Source organism: Chelon labrosus (genome assembly GCF_963514085.1).
Source record: "Chelon labrosus genome assembly, chromosome: 6".
In the NCBI taxonomy this organism is placed as follows: Eukaryota; Metazoa; Chordata; class Actinopteri; order Mugiliformes; family Mugilidae; genus Chelon; species Chelon labrosus.
The window spans coordinates 27,145,183-27,166,058 of record NC_140342.1 but is presented as its reverse complement, the minus strand read 5'-3'; the positions used below and the strand labels follow the sequence as shown (position 1 = coordinate 27,166,058).

Here is a 20,876-nt window from a genome sequence, read left to right as displayed (position 1 = left end):
TTAACTGTCGCCACACCTGGATCTTTAATTTTACCTGAGGAAACACTGGAGAGTTTTGCCCTGGTTGATGCAAGGACACTTGGTCGAGTTTTCTCCCAGGTAAACCCCACAACCTGCCTTTTAGATCCAATTCCCACACCGTTTTTTAAAACATTTTATGGGCTCCTTGAGGAACAGCTTTTAAACATTGTGAACTGCTCTCTTCAGATGGGTGTCTTCCCCACCTCCTTCAAAACGGCGGAGGTGAAGCCCCTTCTGAAGAAGAGCAATCTAGACCATAACATTTTTAATAATTACCGGCCTGTATCCAACTTACCATTTTTAAGTAAAATTTTAGAAAAACTGGTTTTTAACCAATTAAATTATTTTTTAAAGACAAACAATATTCTAGAGAGGCATCAGTCTGGTTTTAGGACGAACCACAGTACAGAGACAGCCCTTTTAAAGATTTTAAATGATATCAGGTTCAACTTGGATAAACATAAACTCACAGTCTTAGTACTACTGGATCTAACCACCACCTTTGATACAGTAGACCATTCACATTTTATTAAACAGATTGAAGAACCTGGTCGGCCTCTCTGGTACTGTTTTCAACTGGTTCGTCTCTTACCTCACAGATCGCCACTTTTTTGTGAGTATGGATACATGTTCCTCAGGAACCCATGAGATCAAGTGTGGGGTTCCCCAGGGGTCAATTTTAGGTCCAGTTCTTTTTAATCTATACATGATTCCCCTTGGGGATGTCATCAGGAGGCACGGCATCAGCTTCCATAGTTATGCTGACGATACACAACTGTACATGGCCGTGTCTCCTGATGACACAGGGCCTATTGATGCCCTTTTTAACTGCATCTTAGATACCAAGTCATGGACGGCAGCGAATTTCCTGCAGCTCAACCAGGACAAAACAAAGGTTTTAGTCATTGGTCCTGAAGGCCAGAGAGAGAAACTTTTAACAAAATTACAAGATTTTAAACCATCGCAAATTGTAAAAAACCTGGGCGTGATTTTTGACTCTGAGCTTAGTTTTATCCCACATATCAAAAACATAACAAAGATTGGTTTTTACCATCTTAAGAATATAGCCAGAGTCCGCCCATTTCTCTCTCAGGCCAGCACGGAGGTACTGATGCATGCTTTTATCACTTGTCGTTTAGATTATTGTAATGCCCTGCTCTCTGGTCTTCCCAAAAAAAGTATCTCTAATCTTCAGCTACTTCAGAATTCAGCCGCACGAGTGCTGACGAGGACCAGAGGGCGGGAGCACATTACACCGGTTTTAAAATCGCTGCATTGGCTTCCCGTGCGCTTCAGGATCGATTTCAAGGTTCTTTTACTTGTTTTTAAGTGTCTTAACAGTCTTGGGCCTTCTTATTTATCTGACTTACTTTTACCATATCAACCCTCGCAGACCCTGAGGTCTTCCAGCACTGGCCTTTTAATCATACCTAAAGTTAAATCAAAAACACACGGGGAGGCGGCTTTTAGTTATTATGGTCCCCGATTATGGAACAGCCTGCCGGAGAACCTCAGGGCCGCAGAGACTGTTGATGTTTTTAAAAAGAGGCTCAAGACCCACCTTTTCAACCAAGCTTTTAATTGATTCTCTTAATATGTTTTTATGGTACGTTAGAAAGCATTTTATCTATATTGTTCCTTTCTTTCCCATTTTACAGTTTTAGTCCCTCAGTTTTTAGCAAGTTTTAGTTTTTAGTAGTTTTTATCAGACTTTTTATTATTTCCTTTTCTATTTTTATTTTAATTATACGTTATAACTACATGTTTTAATTTTATGAGCTGAAAAGCATTTTATCCATATTGGTCGTTTTAGTCCTCGGTTTTTAGCCCCAGTGTTTCCTCATGGGGGCCGACCACACTGGGAGTTGCGGCTGGTCTACTGACGGGGGTGCTGTCCTGTGGGCGGCTCTGGCCCTGGTGGCTGGAGGGCTCTGCACCTTGGTGTGGGGCCTCCTGTCTGCCCGGGTCGGGGCTGTCTCTATGGCGGTGCTCCCTACAGTCGTGGGCTGGAGGCCCTCCCGGTGTGGTCGGCTCCCAAAGGTGGCTTTCTCCTTGCGCCAGGTCTTGGTGCCCGGCCATGTCTCTTGTGGGTGTGTGGGTGGGGTGTGTGGGACATGTCTGTGTGTGTGTGTGTGTGTGTGTGTGTGTGTGTGTGTGTGCGTGTGTGTTGGGGAGGGGGGGGGGGGGGTTTGTGTCTCGTGTCTCTGTGTTTTTATGGGGGTGGGAGGGTTCGATTTTTTGTTCTGTTTTTGCTGTTTTTAGCCTCTGTGAGGCACTTTGTGTTGCTTTTAAAAGGCATGAAAAGTGCAATATAAATAAATTTTGATTTGATTTGATTTGACTTAGTCTTAGTCTAATTTTAGTAGACCAAACATTAGCAGATTTTAGTTGACTTATCTACAGGGGACTTAGTTGACTAATATCTTATGGAATGGTAAGGTTTGAATATGCAATACAAACAAAGATTTAACAGCTGTAATACAAAACATGTATTTTATTTTTCAAAAACACTGACCGTGGCTTTTTCACAAAAGGAAAAATAAAGTGCAATTCTCAAAAACAATAATAAAACTATTGGTTGTAATGCCACTGCAGAAGGTATCTAAATACAGAAACTCAGGAAACCGATAGGAACCAAAACAAAGTCTGTAACATTAACTACTCAGAATGTTACACACGTTGTTTTTGGTTCCTATCGGTTTCCTGAATATATACGTTCGGGTGTGGATGTGTAAATGCGTATAGTACTTTGTAGAAGCGCTCAATGATGCGTCTATGTATGTACAGTATGTGTATGTCTATGGTTAACGTAACCAGAGTTGCTAGTTATTGCACCTGACCAAATTCGATTTGGGCCTCAGTTGCATTTGCACTTGATAAACCAAAACTAGCGAGGGTAGCAACTCTTAACAAACTTAAAACACTGAACAGCACACAGTAGTAGATACCGTAGACAGCCATGACATGCAGTTTGGAGTTAACGAGCTAACTAGCTTACCTTCGTATGGATTTCAGGATAACTCGCTTGCAAGTGTCGTTTCAAGTTCGTTGTGTTTTTACCGGCGATAGTAGGTCCACACGGTTTGCAATGCGTCTTGTTTTCGGTAATGGTAAACTGGAAATGAGTCCATATATCTTGCCTCTGTTTTCTCCCCGGCTGTGACATATCGCGGTGTTAATAAAAAACTGCGAGTGCATGTATATGATGACCCTTGTAGCAGTCTACCGACCATAATGAGCGCCTTACTGCTCTCCAGAGTTTGTTCTGATTGGTTGTCTTTCCAAGTTGTCCAGCTTCACCATCTAAAGTCGTTCTGATTGGATTTCGTCCTTGTCAAATATTTTAGTCTCGTTTTTATTCGTTGACGAAAATGTCAATAACTTTCGTCATAGTTTTAGTGTTTGGGCATATTTTGTATTTAGTTATCGTCTCGTTTTCGTCAGAGAAAAAAAGGTTGTTGACTAAAACTATGACGAAAATTTTTCGTCAACAAAATTAACACTGGTGCAGATGTGCAGTCCAGCATAGACAAATTAAATTAAGTGCTTAAATCAAAAGGGTTTAGCTGACTAAGTATTTCAGAACTTGTAGGGTCAACATGCACAGATTTAAAGTTTCAAAGGTTCAAAGAGTCACCAATTGGGCACACCAGTGTCAGGCAAGATAGATGGGGATGCTTCCAGCTTCTGAGTGTCAGGGACAGTCTTTAAATAGGATCCCCCGACCAATCAGTCCGTTCAGGGGCGTGGCGATGAATCTCCCAGGGGAAATCTGCCACACCTGTGAATGAGCGGCCTACTGAAATGGCAGGGGCCATAACAATCAGACAAATTCAAATGTTGATCTGATGATGGAGCTAGTCAGACAGTCATCAGTGTAAAATGTTTTAACTTAAACACACATTCACTCTGCACTAAACCAAAAAATAGGTGACAGCTAGATGAGGAGAAACCCAATGGATGTCAGCTTCAGGAAACATTCCCACTAGTTAGTGTCCCGCTAACTAGTGGGAATTAGTTATTAGCTTTAGCTTAGCTTCACAGCATTAGCACACATTAGCAACGTTCAGTAACTTTAGGCTACAACATTACAGCAGATGATCAGTTTCTCATTGAGATCAGACATGTTCCTGACTAGTTCCCTCTCGATGGAAAGCATGGTCAGTGCATTCAGACCTTCCTGACTCACTGAGTTTCAGTGAAATGTTTTGATCACTTTAATGTGACAGAAAAACATCCTTTTCCACAATTTAAAAAAAAAAAAATTGTAGGAAGGAGTTCCTGATCACCAAAAGTGAGTGTGACAGTGGTGGAGCAGATGTGGCCTGACCTCACGTGTTATGGTCTGTTGGCAATGTTCATGGAGATGCTGGCTGAAGTCCTCTTCCCAAAGCTGACAGACTGGGGCCTGCCAGTCAAAAAGGTCCAGGAGCCAGTCACAGAGTGTGGGGTGCAGTCAGAGTGTAGACAGCTTGTGGGTCAGTTTGTAAACCACCATGCTGATGTCGGAGTCTTTATTTTCTAGGTGGGACAGGAAAATATGGAGGGTAGCAGTGATGGCTTCCAAGATGGAGCTGTTGGGATGGTAGGCATACAGCAGAGGGTCCATTGTGTCAGGTCTGTCCAGCTTCTCTCTGTACTACCTCTTGGCTGCTGTGTTAACTTTTCTCAGTCCGTACTTTTTACTCTGCCTCACTGATCTGATCTAAATGCAAGAGAGTCGAACCTGACTGTCTATCCAGGGCTTCTGGTGGGTCCAATGTTGTTAACACAAGTGCTGATGTACCCAGTCACATAGTCCTGTGTGCTAACAGAAGAGTCCTCCAGTGTGGCTGCAGCTTTAAACACATCCCAGTCTGTCCTAGCAAAACAGTCCTGCAGGGTGCTCCAGAGTTTAACATATTTGGTTTTATCTGTAGGCTGGGTACAGGAAGAGATGTAACATGAATAAAGTCTTATCTTCTCTTATCTTATCTTATCTTATCTTATCTTCATGAAATGTGCGTTATATAGAAGAAAGTCAAGGTGTGACTGACTTTAGCCCTTTTATATAGTGGAACCCCCCCCCCCCCCCCATTCAATTTGGGAGTACCACGGAGGTGAACCCCCCGCGCCCTGTTCGCCCGTGCCTAAAACCGCTACTGGTCATGGAGCTTGCTGAGTGCTCTAGTGGAGTTGGCTCACGGGGGCTCACGCTAGTAAAATAGTGGACTGAGCAACCACTGACATTAACATCAGAGCCATGCTGCTAGTGTGGTTAAAAGAAAAGAGAAGAAGAGACAGTCATGTTGATGTGAACATTAGAGAAACACATCATGGAGCTGAAATATGATCCTACTTCCTCATTTGGACTCGTTCACCTCAGCTGACTCTCTCAACAGCACACAGGTTTTTGTATTAGTCTTTTTCACTGTGTGAAGGCTACGTCTACCTCATCTTTGGCTCTGGAACTAAACTGTATGTAACAGGTAAGAAGAAAACATTTCTTTTCCTTCAGTTGTTTTATTGTAGAAGCTGAAAATGTGTTTAAAGTCAGTTTGTGCTGCTTCAGCCTTTCCATGTTAGTTTTTTCCTCATTAGTAGAGAATTCATCCTGCAGCCATTGTTCATAAGAAAAGCTCAATCATTTCTGAAAACATGTTGAAATCTGACTGAACAACTAAAGTTCTTCTTTATTTCTGTAAATATTAGTGACGTTCCAAACATTTAGGATTTGATCATCTCAGTAATTCTGTGACATGTGTTGTTGAAAACAAGATGATATTTGATGTTCAACTATTTCAGATTATTTTGAAGTGTCTATCAATTGTATTGTATCATTTCTGAAAGTTAGAACCTTGTCAGATCTAATCACTGTCAGTTATTATTTATCTGATGGTAAATGTGTCTTTAATTGATAATGGATTCATAGAAAAAGAAAAAAACACAAAGTGAATGTGATATTAGAAGAAAGAGAATTGACTCAAACAATGTTTTATTACTATCATCAGCATAAAGTATTTAAACATTTGAACATGACTGACACAAACTTGTATATTGATGTGTTTTATTAGTGATTAAAGTCTGTGCTCTTAAATGTGGAATATTCAATACATATTGGAATCAGTGAAATGACAAACGTACAACTGAAAAACACAATTCAGGGATTGGGAAATTATTTAATATAATTTAATTTAATTTAAAAAACTACATAGACGATAATTATATATTTCTTTTTAAAGGAATAGTTGCTTATTTAAATTCAGGCTGCTCTTCATTAACTTGCACATTTGTGAACGCACCATTAATGCTGAACTGTATGTAGAGGTTTTGGAGCAACAAATGCTGCTATCCAGATGACATCTTATTCTGGAAGGCCTTTCTTAAAATAAAATAATAAAATAAAATAAAATAAAATAAAATAAAATAAAATAAAATAAAATAGCAGCTAAAATCTTATATTAAATCAGATTGTAAAATATTTCCCGTTCTAAACTACAGCAGCTGTGAGTTGATAAAAGACGACGTGATGAAACACAGTCGACATGTTTCTGTCCCAACTTCTTTGAAACGTGTTGTTGGATTCAAATTCAAAACCAGCAAATAATGTCTTTTGATGAAGATAAAATAAAATAATCCTTTATTTATCCCACCGTGGGGAAATTTGCAGCGTTGCAGCAGTAGACAGTTTAAGGACAGAGCACACAGGAGATAAAAAGAAGTAATAAAACATTAAATAAATACAAAGAATAGAAACTGAAATACAATAGAAATCCTACTTACGTATGTATGTATGTATATTGCACATGAAAGAATAAATGATATGCAAACATAAGTTCTTCCAAATATATTAAGGATATTCCAGTTTGTGTTGTGATTGTCCAGCGTGTGTTTGGTCTACTGGGAGCAGGCTTGATTATACAACTGATGATTGATCAACCACTGGATCTGTTCTGATTGATTTTATATAGCATCAGTTATTTTGGAAACAGAAATTTACATGAAGATATATTATAATGTATACTGAATATGTACACCGATCAGCCATAACATTATGACCGGTGAAGTGGTTAGACGACTGGGTCAGAGCATCTCCAGAACTGCAGCTCTTGTGGGGTTTTCCTGGTCTGCAGTGATCAGTATCTATCAAAAGTGGTCCAAGGAAGGAGAAGAACCAGAGACAGGGTGGTCATGGGCAGCAAAGGATCATTGACCCTTGTGGTCCCATCCAACAGACGAGCTACTGTAGATCAGACTGCTGAAAAGGTTAATGCTGGTTGAACTTTGTTCTGTATTGATGAGTAGTTTAGTGATCAGAGTCCATGTAGTTTCCAGGATCAGACTGAATGCAGAGCAGTGCTGGAAGCTGCTGTTGACTGTGTCAATGTGTGTGTGCTGTCAAACTTCAGATGAGCAGGTAGTGAAGCCCGTGGTGAGCGTGTACCCAGCAGCATCCAGAGCCCACCTGGAGGATAAGAGCTCCCTGCTGTGTCTGGCCTCATCCATGTTTCCTCCTCTGGTCCAGTTCTCCTGGAAAAGACAGAAGAAGAACGGCCCTCTGGAGGAGCTGACCCCTGGTCAGGGAGAGCAGCTGGAGCTCAGAGAGTCGGGACGCAGCGCCTCCATCAGGGTGGTGGATTGGGATGATCTGTACAAGTACAGATATCACTGCTATGTCGAGCACGAGGGAGGGACAGTGGAGGCCCAAACACACCAAGGTAATGAAGGCTTCATGTGGAGATGCTGTCAAAGAGAGCAGAGGAGCAGAGAACTGACATTTCTCACTGCAGCTCTAAACATTTGACTCCTTTTCTGTTTCAGAGGTTCCAGCACGTCTCTCCAAGTTTACCCGGTCGGTGATGCTGCTCTGTCTGCTGTACACAGTGCTGATAGTGAAGAGTCTGGTGTACTGCTGTGGACTCTCTCGGTTGATGAGCCTCAGAAACAAGGGACCGTCCACCAACTCCACACATGCTGACTGACTGTTTTCTGCTGGTCTTTTCTCTCCATCAGATCTCATCAGTTCGTCTCATTCATCACTTTGATCAGTATTCACAAATGTTAGTCATGATGCTTTGGTTGTAATGTGGAGTCAGATAGATCAGAGTAATCAGAGTTTCTTTATCAAATCTCTTAATTGTAACTTCTAAATATTACACCAGTTAAAGAATTAACTTCCTTGTAGATGTTTCAACATTTAATACAACATGTGTTTGCTTTCTTTTTCTTTTTATTATTGAAATACAATGCAGTGTGTTCATCCATTTATTCTGTTCTATTAAAATACAACAACTATAAAATAATAATGGTGTTTTGTTTTTCTTCTTGTCTAAAGATTCATTATGTTGACACCACAAAGTAATTTGATGATTGTTCCTAAGACATTTTAATTCAAAATGAACATCTAGTGTTTGTGGTTGTTCCACCAGGTTCAGTTCTGTGTCTTCAGATCATTTAGTTTGTGTATTAGTTCTCTAATATAAATGTGTCAGTGTGGATGTTAAACTCTACGCTGACGACACTGTTGTTTCCACAGATGAACAAAGAGCAGAGCTGATTTGAAGATACGACTGTTAAAAACTATCATCCAGCGGTTTGATGAGTCAGTGCTGAAGTTTGAATGTTGATCAAATGAAGGATGTGTTTAATTAACAGTCATGAAATAGTTTCATTAGCAGCAGGTCAGTGTGTCAGTGGAAATTCAACTGTTTGAGAGCTGAACACTGAAAGTTCATGGTCCTCTAACTGGACCTGTTAGTGAATAAATCCTAATCAGTCATTAATCACAGAGGTGTCTGATCAATAAAATAACATTTCATTAATGTTCTTAATGTTTATTTCAAAGTGTAAAGTGCATCTTTAATCATCCAAACCTCTAAATACCCTGAACATGTTACCAGGACATGAGCTTCAGGTGGGTGATCGGACTCAGTTCAACTCTGTGTGGGTGGAGGGCTCAGAGGAAAAAAGGTTTACAGAAAACAAGAGAAAGGGAGGGGAGGTGATGAGTGTGTTCAGCTGCAGATGTGAATCTGTTCTCAGTGGTTATTAGGACAGAAAACAAACTGCTGACAGCCAATCAGACTTCCTTCCTGCAGCAGACGGGCTGTGTGGGTTTGTGCTCTGCAGCCTCCACACCGTTAGCTGTGGCTTTTCACTTTAATGACACAATGACAGTTTCACCGACCAGCTGTGGTTAAAGAACCCTTTCAGGAAGCACCTGTGTTCTTCATCTGAGAGAGAAACACATTTGCATTTATTATTAAACAGTACAATCAGTAATTATGTTAAGTTGTTTTCTGCAACTAAGTGAAACTAATTATTTTATTGTGGTGTGTTTAAAATCTTCCATCCTCTCACAAATTTCTTCTCTCTGATAAATAGAACTTTAAAGAAGTTGAACTCTTTGCCTGCAAAGTGTTTAAATTGATCCCATGAGAAGATTTTCAACTTCTATAGGAAACAATAATGCTTCCTGTTCTTTCTCATTAATCAGAACCGAACACAACCCTCACTGAGACAGAGACACAAACCCATGAGATAAACAAGTCATGCTGTTGTTCTGAAGCAGGCGTCCATGTTGGTTCACCTCAAGTCTCATTATTTCACTGAGTTATAGTTGACAAAAAAAAGTCTGAACGTCCCAATCAGTTCTAATCCACCATGAGTTCACCTCATTAACCACACTGACCCACATTTCTCATGGAAATTCTAATCCAGCTTCATTTTTTATCAGTGCAGCAGTCTGTGCTTCATTCACAGGGTTCATAGACGTCACATCCAGGAACTGGAAGCTGCTTAAGCTTCAGCTTTATTTACTGCCGTCCAACAGTTCCTAATATACAAGCTAAAGTATTTGACTTGCTTTGTTAAGACACATAAAAAGCAGTTTATCAAAGCCAGACTCTGGGATTGTGTCGGTTTCTTGTGTTTATTGAGTGTGTTCCAGTGAAAGAAAAGAGCAGCCTGGTGGAGTCTGCATTTATTAGAAAGAAACACAGGAGCAGAAGAAACAGCCTGCTGGAAACTGATGATGATTATTATACAAGTCACAGTTGAAAGTGGAAATAAACTAGACTACTAGAGAATGAAGACGTCATAAGAGCAGATTTCTATGTGAATATATGTGTTTCTATTTCCAGGATGACAATCAAGACGTTAATGAAAAGATACAGATTACAAAGAAGCACATTACAACAACATTTGTGAATACTGATGAAAGTGATGAATGAGATGAACTGATGAGATCTGATGGAGAGAAAAGAGCAGCAGAAAACAGTCAGTCAGCATGTGTGGAGTTGGTGGACGGTCCCTTGTTTCTGAGGCTCATCAGCAGAGAGAGTCCACAGCAGTACACCAGACTCTTCACTATCAGCACTGTGTACAGCAGACAGAGCAGCTTCACTTGGTATTGAGAGGGGACATACGGAACCTCTGAAACAGAAAAGGAGTGAAATGTATTGAGCTGCAGTGAGAAATGTCAGTCCTCTGCTCCTCTGCTCTCTTTGAACATGAACACTGTCACCAAGCCTTCATTACCTTGTTGTAACTCTACTGTCCCCCCCTCATGCTTGACTGAACAGCTGTACTTATATGTGCAGAGGTCATCTCCATCCACCAGCCTGATGGAGGCGCTGCGTCCCGACTCTCTGAGCTCCAGCCGCTCTCCCTGAGCAGGGGTCAGCTCCTCCAGAGGGCCGTTCTCCTTCTGTCTTTTCCAGGAGAACTGGACCAGAGGAGGAAACATGGATGAGGCCAGACACAGCAGGGAGCTCTTCCCCTCCAGGTGGGCTCTGGATGCTGCTGGGTACACGCTCACCACGGGCTTCACTACCTGCTCATCTGAAGTTTGACAGCACACACACATTCACACAGTCAACAGCAGCTTCCAGCACTGCTCTGCATTCAGTCTGATCCTGGAAACTACATGGACTCTGATCACTAAACTACTCATCAATACAGAACAAAGTTCAACCAGCATTAACCTTTTCAGCAGTCTGAGCTACAGTAGCTCATCTGTTGGATGGGACCACAAGGGTCAATGATCCTTTGCTGCCCATGACCACCCTGTCTCTGGTTCTTCTCCTTCCTTGGACCACTTTTGATAGATACTGATCACTGCAGACCAGGAAAACCCCACAAGAGCTGCAGTTCTGGAGATGCTCTGACACAGTCGTCTAACCACTTCACCGGTCATAATGTTACGACTGATCGGTGTACATATTCAGTATACATTATAATATATCTTCGTGTAAATTTCTGTTTCCAAAATAACTAATCCTATATAAAATCAATCAGAACAGATCCAGTGGTTGATCAATCATCAGTTGTATAATCAAGCCTGCTCCCAGTAGACCAAACACATGCTGGACAATCACAACACAAACTGGAATATCCTTAATATTTTTGGAAGAACTTATGTTTGCATATCATTTATTCTTTCATGTGCAATATACATACATACATACGTAAGTAGGATTTCTATTGTATTTCAGTTTCTATTCTTTGTATTTATTTAATGTTTTATTACTTCTTTTTATCTCCTGTGTGCTCTGTCCTTAAACTGTCTACTGCTGCAACGCTGCAAATTTCCCCACGGTGGGATAAATAAAGGATTATCTTATTTTATCTTCATCTAAAGACATTATTTGCTGGTTTTGAATTTGAATCCAACAACACGTTTCAAAGAAGTTGGGACAGAAACATGTCGACTGTGTTTCATCACGTCGTCTTTTATCAACTCACAGCTGCTGTAGTTTAGAACGGGAAATATTTTACAATCTGATTTAATATAAGATTTTAGATGCTCCTTAATTTTATTTTATTTTATTTTAATAAAGGCTTTTCAGAATAAGACGTCATCTGGATAGCAGCATTTCTTGCTCCAAAACCTCTACATACGGTTCAGCATTAATGGTGCGTTCACAAATGTGCAAGTTAATGAAGAGCAGCCTGAATTTAAATAAGCAACTATTCCTTTAAAAAGGAAAAAAAAAAAAATATTATGTATGTACTAAATTAAATTAAATTAAATTAAATTAAATGAAATTATTTCCAAATCCCTGAATTGTGTTTTTCAGTTGTACGTTTGTCATTTCACTGATTCCAATATGTATTGAATATTCCACATTTAAGAGCACAGACTTTAATCACTAATAAAACACATCAATATACAAGTTTGTGTCAGTCATGTTCAAATGTTTAAATACTTTATGCTGATGATAGTAATAAAACATTCTTTGAGTCAATTCTATTTCTTCTAATATCACATTCACTTTGTGTTTTTTTCTTTTTCTATGAATCCATTATCAATTAAAGACACATTTACCATCAGATAAATAATAACTGACAGCCATTAGATCTGACAAGGTTCTAACTTTCAGAAATGATCCAATACAATCGATAGACACTTCAAAACAATCTGAAATAGTTGAACATCAAATATCATCTTGTTTTCAACAACACATGTCACAGAATTACTGAGATGATCAAATCCTAAATGTTTGGAACGTCACTAATATTTACAGAAATAAAGAAGAACTTTAGTTGTTCAGTCAGATTTCAACATGTTTTCAGAAATGATTGAGCTTTTCTTATGGAACAATGGCTGCAGGATGAATTCTCTACTAATGAGGAAAAAACTAAAATGGAAAGGCTGAAGCAGCACAAACTGACTTTAAACACATTTTCAGCTTCTACAATAAAACAACTGAGGGAAAAGAAATGTTTCTTCTTACCTGTTACATACAGTTTAGTTCCAGAGCCGAAGATGTAGTAGTAGCTGCTTCCACACAGTGAAAAAGACTAATACAAAAACCTGTGTGCCGTTGAGAGATGTCAGCTGAGGTGAACGAGACCAAATGAGGAAGTAGGATCATATTTCAGCTCCATGATGTGTTTCTCTAACGTTCACATCAACATGACTGTCTCTTCTTCTCTTTTCTTTTAGCCACACTAGCAGCATGGCTCTGATGTTAATGTCAGTGGTTGCTCAGTCCACTACTTTAGTAGCGTGAGCCCCCGTGAGCCAACTCCACTAGAGCGCTCAGCAAGCTACATGACGTCATCAGAGACAGCTCATCCTGATGACGTTATTCTCACAATGGGAGACTTCAATCAGTGCAAGCTATGGACTGTATTCCCCAAATACTACAAACATGTGGACAAGAAAAACACCTTGGATCTTGTGACTTTGACTTAGATCTTATTCATCCACAAGGGAAATTGCTCGGTCACAGTAACTTATTTGCGCGTAAAAAACTCTCTTAAGTACCACAGATAAAAGAAAGATTAAATAAAATAAAATAAAAACTAAGTAAAATAAAATCTAATAAAATGAAATAAAAATAGTATAAGAAAAAATGTACAAATTAGCATATTTACAAATCTACAGGAAATAGTGATGGAAGAATATATATACACAGGGATGATAGTAAGGGGCAATAGTGTCCATTAACATGAATAACATGGAGTTGTCTGTTACAGAAAGGTGAGTTGTTGTACAGCTGGACTGAAAATGGTATGAATGAAGTCCTGTAGCGTTCACTGTGGGAGTGGAGCTGGATCAGTCTGTTGGAGAATGAGCTCTGCTGCCCCTCTAATGTCTGGTGGAGTGGATGTGACTGATTGTCCATGATGAAGAGCACAGTTACATATGGGGTGCATACAGAGCTGCACGCCACCCCCACTTCAGACACACAGACCACATCTCTTCCTGTACCCAGCCATAGCTGCATGGCTCTCATGTTAATGTCAGTGGTTGCTCAGTCCACTACTTTAGTCCTCATGAACTGGATCTGGACTAAACAACAGCATCATTTTATTTTGCTGTTTGATCAGTGAAGTGGTCACTAAGTTTCAGACTCCAACGCTCACAAGCATCGACTCAGGCCTGCACCGTTTTATTTGAATGGACATTCCTTTTACTTTTTGGTTTAGTGCAGAGTGAATGTGTGTTTAAGTTAAAACATTTTATGTTTATATTTCAAAAGCACCATATAAGGTGTATATCTTTTCTGTAAATATAATTTTGTACCTTTGTTTTATTTCCTGTGTATTTTTAATATTGCATTTAAAGTTCAGTGTGTGAGTCACTTGAGTTTACAGTTTGATAAGAGGAGAGGATTTAAAACAGATGCACTTCCAATATATTCTTAGTAGGATTTAGACTGAGTCAATATATTCTCCTAAGTGGAGGCACCAACCAGTTCATTTATTTGTATTATTTCAGTAAAGGTAAAAGATGAAAAAGTTCTTGTTGATATGATGAACCACAACATTAAAAGAGCCCAGGGCCCCGCCCATAGTACTAGAACACCCAAACTATATTTAACTCCATTTATTAATAGCTACATGGGACAGGTGCTACACTGATTCAGGCTCATTCCATCAGCCTGAAAAACTGGACACGTTTACACGCCGTCACAAAAGTCTGCTCCAAAATCATTGGACATCCTGTTAGAGCTCTGTCTGCTCTCTGTGAACAACAAACTACTCAAACTGCTCACAGGATAGTACCAGATCCCTCACACATTCTTCTCTCAGTGTTTCAGTGGCTCCCATCAGGTCACAGTCTGCATTTTCCAGGTTGTAGAACACAAAGGAGGAGAAACACCTTTGTCTCCACATCAGTCCAGCTCCTGAACTCTGACCCCTCCTTGCTCCAGCATCATAATGATGCTCTGTCCTTCAATAGACAGTTTTCCTCTCCAAACCTAGACTGCATGTAACACTTCAGCACTGAGCACTTTCTGACTGTTGTTTGCCTTTTGCACATGTTGTCTTTTATTTATTTATTTATTTTATATGTCCTGTGTGTTTTGTCCATGTTGTTTCTCTCTGTGTCTTTTTAACAGCCATCAAGGATAAAAAAAAAAATTGTCTTGAATTGAACTTGTCATGGTTCTGCATTTTTTGATTTCTGTGTTCATGTTTTGAGTTTCGTTCATGTTTCATGTTTTTCAGTTTCCTGTTTTATTTTGTTAAGTTCTTGGTTTCCTGTCTTGTGTCCCTTCCTGTACCTTCCCACCGCTGTAATTGTCTGCCCCTGATTGTTTCCACCTGTGTCTCCTGTCCCCTTGTGTGTGTGTTTGTGTATATATAGTCCTGCTTTTTCCTTTGTCCTCTGCTTGTTTACCATGTTCGTGTGTTCCAGGTCATAGTTGTTTCATGTCTTGTTCTTGTCTTCATAGTGTTTTGATTTTTGTTTTTGGATATCCTGCCTCATTAGCAGCACTTTTGGTTTTTTGTCAGCTTTGGCTTTTTTTGTATTAAAAACCTTTTCGCCTACTCCTGCCTCAGCCCTCTGAGTCCTGCATTTGGGTCCTAACCCCCTGACCACGGTACACCTACTTGACAGAACTGAACTAAATTAAACAGTTTGAGGATTGGCTTCAATCTGTGATGAAGAAAGAGATTAAATGAAACAAAGATGAAACTGTTTGAAACCATGATCTGATAGAAAAGGAACCAACCCAAAGATTCATGTGTTCATACGTGAACTCTGAGGAATATGTCTGTTTGACCTCAGACTGAATGTTACAGGATTTAAATTTAGTAAGTTTATTATTCTGGTTTCCATAACATGACTCCTTTAAACTAGAGAACAGAAAGAACCCAAGAAAAATATGGAGAAGTTTATTTTACTCCACTTTGTAAATAGAAAATATGTCAGTGACATAAATAGATTCCATGTTATTTGCTCATTTTAAATATATGACTTTAGAAACCTAAAAACTATCAAATGGGATTGAAGTGATTCTAGACTGTGAGTGTTCTGGAGGATATTTAATTCATGTTCAGAAACATTATTTAGACTTTATTCCATCTTGCCCACAAATGATTTAGCTACCACCCGTCCTCTTGACTGTGTGATGACATTTTGTGATTTATTTAGCATGGATGCTAGAAAGAGGAACATGAACTATTGAATGAAGCTTTATTTCTGGCTCTTTTGGTTTTGGGAGGTGTTAGTGTAAAAAGGGTGGTTTCCTTTTGGTTAGCAGTTAATCATGAACCGCCAGATTAACCAATTTGAGTTCTTTTTTACGATGGTGAGCAGTACTCAATAACCCACAGACAAATTACAGAAAAGCCATTTATTGAATAAAACCCAATAAAAGAGATAACTGTTTAAGATGGTGTCTGTCCTTTAAATGAGGGAGAATCCCCTCATTAAATCAGAAACTAAATCTATATTAAAAGAATACTTAAAACAGTCAAAGATCCCCGTGTCCAGTTCTTGCCCTTGTCCTGTTCGCGCCGGTTAGCCGCCACGAGCCGTCCTCCACCCGGTACTGCTGAAGCTCTCGCCGTCCCTACCGACCTCTGCCTCCGCCGATCTGCTCCCAGCGGCGCTTCAGGCCTAAAACGGAAGAGACAGCCAGCAGTCTGCTCTATGGTCGCGATGGTTGCTTCGTCTTATCCCCGCCGACAGTTAACAGTGCATTGGCTATAGACTGACAGCTTTTGGGCAGAAGCTCCTGCTTCTGCCGCTTTGCGTCTCCAGGCCTCACCAACACTGTCCTTGCGGCCTCTGGTCAGCCTCAGAGTCGTTGGCCACCGCTCTTTTCCCCACGAGTCAGCGTCTGCTAAGGGAGGAAGCACACCCACAATCAACTACCTGGCCTACCTATCAATCCCTCTCCGGGCCAGTTGTAACGGCTGATTGGCTGGTGTGGCTGTCTGTCAAGAGCTCCATTTACTGCTTCAAATCATATCCGTGCCCGTGACAACTCAAATCCAAAACAACTCTAATAATAACAACCACAACATGCATAAATAAAAAGAATCCAAAACACACGTGCAGTTAAATAAATAAACATGCAATTAATCAAATACACAAAACACGGCACATAACGAGAACAAAATATAATAAGCAGTTCGATACTCAGCATGACATGAGAGTATTTCTACAATTCTAGGTTTAACCATTTGCAGTCTATGAAGGACAAACATAGCAGGGGCCTCTGGACTGGGTGTGGAAGGAGAGGATGAGGAAGAGGAGGAAGATGTGGTTGTTTTATTTGTGTCAGCAATCAGCATTGAGTTAGAGACTGTCCAAGAGTCTGGAATAACCAGGGTGGACAGAAGACAGCAGAGGACTGATGGTGAACGAGGCTGGGGACAGATCTGGATCAGAGGGACTCTGTGGACAGTAAGAAGACATCCTCAGGACTGATAGAGAGTTTGACAAAGGTGATAGAAGATGAGAGTGAAAGTGATTTACTGAGTATGTGATGATTGTATTTGATGAAGATAAATGTGATGCTGATGGCTACAAAATAAATATGATGCATGGTGGAATGGAGATTTCTATTTCAGGGCCTGGAGCTACAGACTGATGAATGAAAGGAGAGAACAAATTCACTAGATCCCAAGCTGATCAAGTATCTGTGGGATGATCCACAGAGGCCCCTCCCCTCAAAGGCCCCCCACTAACAACATTCTGTTACCAGACACCACAGGACACCCTCAGAAGGCCCATGTCCATTCTCTGATGAGTCACCACAAGGGAGACCTGCACAATATTAGGAAGGTGGTCATAATGTTATGTCTGATCAGTATGGAGCTTCATCTTCATCTGGAACATTTGTCTGAAATCATTTATTCTATTGAACTTTGACTTTTAAAATCTCTTTGTGTTCTTTTGCTCTTTGATTGAATTCTTTTGATTGACTTTGTATTTCTGCTCTTTGTTCTTCTCTGTCTTGTTTTCATCTTTTTTCTAACTGTTGAAATATCTGCTAACAACATCAATAAATCTGATGTCAAATAAATAGTGAGAGCAGGAAAGAAGAATCTCCCTCAGCTCAGTATGTTTGGGACTCTGTCTGAGATGGAGGTGAAATATGTGAACCTGGGCTGTGGTTTACTGCTCTCTTCCTGTCACAAACACTGTTTGACATCTGTTCATCTGTTGGTTTTTGTTCAGGCTGCTCGCATCATTTCTCACTGTGGGTACCAGACTTATAACAGGAGCAGTAGTAGGTGGCTGAATGATCGACTTTAACATTTTTTATCTCCAACTCCCAGCCTTTCTGATTATTCACAGTTGAGAAATCATTTTCTTGAGGATGATTGTAAGGTCTGCGTATGTCACCACTACCAGTAATATAAAGAATTATTCTGAATGCTTCTGTTTCTTTCTTCTGGTACCAGAATATCCAATCATCATCACACTGTTCAGTTCCACATGTGAAGGAGACTGTTTGACCAACTCTCCTGGTCAATGTTAACTGGTCCTGGGTCAGCTCTGCCGCCATGGCAACCAGCGCTGTAGAGACACAGACAGATAGATGAAGGTTAGTGAGACAGTGTTTGTTAAAGGTGGAGTTTGTTGGAAACACTCACCTGAACACAGACAGCACAGAGCAGCAGCTGGGAGGAAAAGCATTTTGTGCAGTGGTGTATCCTCTGGTGAACCTGGGGAGAAGTGGAGCTCTGATGCAGCTGAGGCCCAACAAGGACGAGCTGTGAGATCAGACGAGACCACGTGGTTTCTAGCAGGTCCTCAAAGCTCCCATCAGCCCCTGCAGCACACAGATGAGACTGCTGCTGCTGATTGACAGCTCAGATGAAGCTGCTGTGTGCTTTCATGGTCTTGATTTCAATCTGACAGCAGATGAAAAAAATCTGGGTCACATGATGCAGAAAGACTAAAAAACATTCATGTTCCCACAAACACATTCAGGTTGGTGGTGAATTTAGTAACACAGACTGTTGATTGTGTTACACTGATGAGTGTCATGAAGAGAAAAGACTCAAATGAAAAACAAGAACCTTAATTTATTATTGATCACTTAGAGAGAACTGAAAGTTCTTTGGTTTTGATTTAATGAGGCAACAGTTTTTTATCTTATTCTAAAAATTCAAAGCTGAATTTGAACTGCTGAAGTGTTGTTGTAGATAAACTTTTGTAATGATGGTGGCGCTAGAGGAAAGGTCAGGAGGTCACCATTGTTATGACTGTGAGTCATGTATGTGTGAGTGTCTGTCTGCTACTGTGCTCCCTCACATCATTTCATCAGTTTTAACTTCTGTCTCCAAGAAGTTTCAACCCCATTCACACCTTGAGACTGGAGCCTCTGACTGATAATGGTCGTTAAAGCTCCATTCATAGGGACAGAGGACAGGGACAAACAGTCCCCCCTCAATGACAGGTAAGTATCTAGGCGTTAATGGAATTAGCTGCACCAGTTTCTGATCATTACAGAAAGAAGTCAAGCTAGTTTCTGATGGGTTATACCCACAGAGTTTCTTATTTAAACCTCAGCTTCCCACCAGTCCCTTAGAACTGAAGAAGCTACTCAGATGAGTGGTGAAACGTCTTCTCAACAAACTCTACAAGACCAGTTGCATTTTTAACGCTTTTTGGATATACCATGACCTGGATGACTGAGAACCTTCACACACTTCCTGTGGTTATTCACGGTTCCCAGAGGATGAACCCTAACATTTATGGTGTTATGACCGGCCTAGGGGAAACCAGTACACAACACAAAAAGCTGACTCTCCCCTTTTCCCTGCTCCCAAAATGAACCAGCACTCCACCAACTTGCAGTCCAAAAACCAATCTTTATTTGCCATCGTTATACATCTTCAGGGTGAGCATAGCCAAAACAACAAACAAACCAAGTGACCAACATAATTACTAACTCAACGACCAAACAAATATGAAATAAAATACAGGCGTCCTTCCCTGACTCCCTAACTAGTGATGGGACGTCCTGTGCCGAGGCTTCGGAGCGTGTGCAGAGAAATCACTCCATGAGTCTTCATCATGACCCACCAGTATTTATGTTACAGCGCTAACATCAACTCTTTTCATTTCCTCCTGGTATCATGGTTTAGTAGTGTTATAGGATCTTTAGTACTGAATGCAACACTGTCAAACCAAACCCCTGTCCACTCAGTCTCAGCTCTCCCAAAGAGCAGAGACAACCAAACCAGTGACAGTGTTTCTGTAACCAATGAAGCAATAAAGTGGTTCATAATATATAAAGAAAAGTAGATAAAGAAATCACGTGACCAGACCACGCATCAGCACAGAGGTTTGAAACAACTGCTTCATGAGCATGACATTAATAGACCTCTATTACTATTACCCACATATTAATCAAAAACAGATTAGATAAATGAATGAATGAACCACAGAAAATGAAATGAAGGTGTTTTTATTTCTGTTCTGGTCTGGGATTATTTCCATGTTGACACCGTGGCAAGACAGTCAAGAGGCCATCACACATGGTTGAAATGACAATAAAGGTTGTGAGGAGCAGGGGGTGTGGGTGCAGATGAAGCCTCAAGAAATGAACCGTTTCATGAACCAATTTGATGGAAAGCTTCAAGGCTTCATGGGGCTTCATCTGGCCATCACCATCCCTGACCAAAAACAGGAGCGGTGGTAAAACATTCAGACCTTGGAGTGTACAATACTGTCAGAATATGGAGTGGTTCAGCTCTTGGTGGGTCACAGGAAAAGATGGACAAGTTTGTACATTCATCACTGCACTGAACAGCATACACTACATTACTCTGTTTCTTCCTCTGTTTTTTGTCTTTGGGGTGGACCAGTTTTTGCCGAAGTGGACAGGACACTGATGGAAATCTGTCCATCAACATCAGCGTCCTAATAAGCTGCTGCTAGAAGAACTAAGTCCTGACCTGACATCAGTCCAAGATTTGACTTTGAAAATGGAAGAAAGTGAAATGATGTGGTGAAATCTGCTGGAAGGTGTTAAACAACAAGTGCTGCTGGAAGTGTTTTCATTAAGAGAACATTAACATTGTGAAGCAGGAATGGACTTTATTCCAGCAGCAGCTCAGAGCAGAGGAGCTTCATCTTCATCTGGAACATTTGTCTGAAATCATTTATT

The 20,876-nt window shown here is 40.4% G+C and overlaps 1 protein-coding gene and 1 gene segment (V, D, J or C); one reads left to right on the top strand and one right to left on the bottom strand.

Annotated features, from left to right (window-relative positions):
- Positions 1-4,375: 4,375 nt before the first annotated feature.
- Positions 4,376-8,025, top strand: LOC311488934 (immunoglobulin lambda-1 light chain-like; the record flags this gene model as incomplete). The annotated part of the gene is made up of 4 exons (XM_084545803.1): positions 4,376-4,499; positions 5,442-5,489; positions 7,410-7,718; positions 7,822-8,025. The coding sequence occupies 4 exons, from the start codon at positions 4,376-4,378 to the stop codon at positions 7,980-7,982; spliced, it is 642 nt and encodes a 213-aa protein (XP_084401929.1). The 3' UTR covers positions 7,983-8,025.
- Positions 8,026-10,215: 2,190 nt separating this feature from the next.
- LOC311490121 (immunoglobulin lambda constant 6-like) lies at positions 10,216-11,007 on the bottom strand. The segment is given in 2 exons: positions 10,540-11,007; positions 10,216-10,434 (listed from the first exon to the last, which is right to left on the bottom strand).
- Between the last annotated feature and the right edge of the window lie 9,869 nt (positions 11,008-20,876).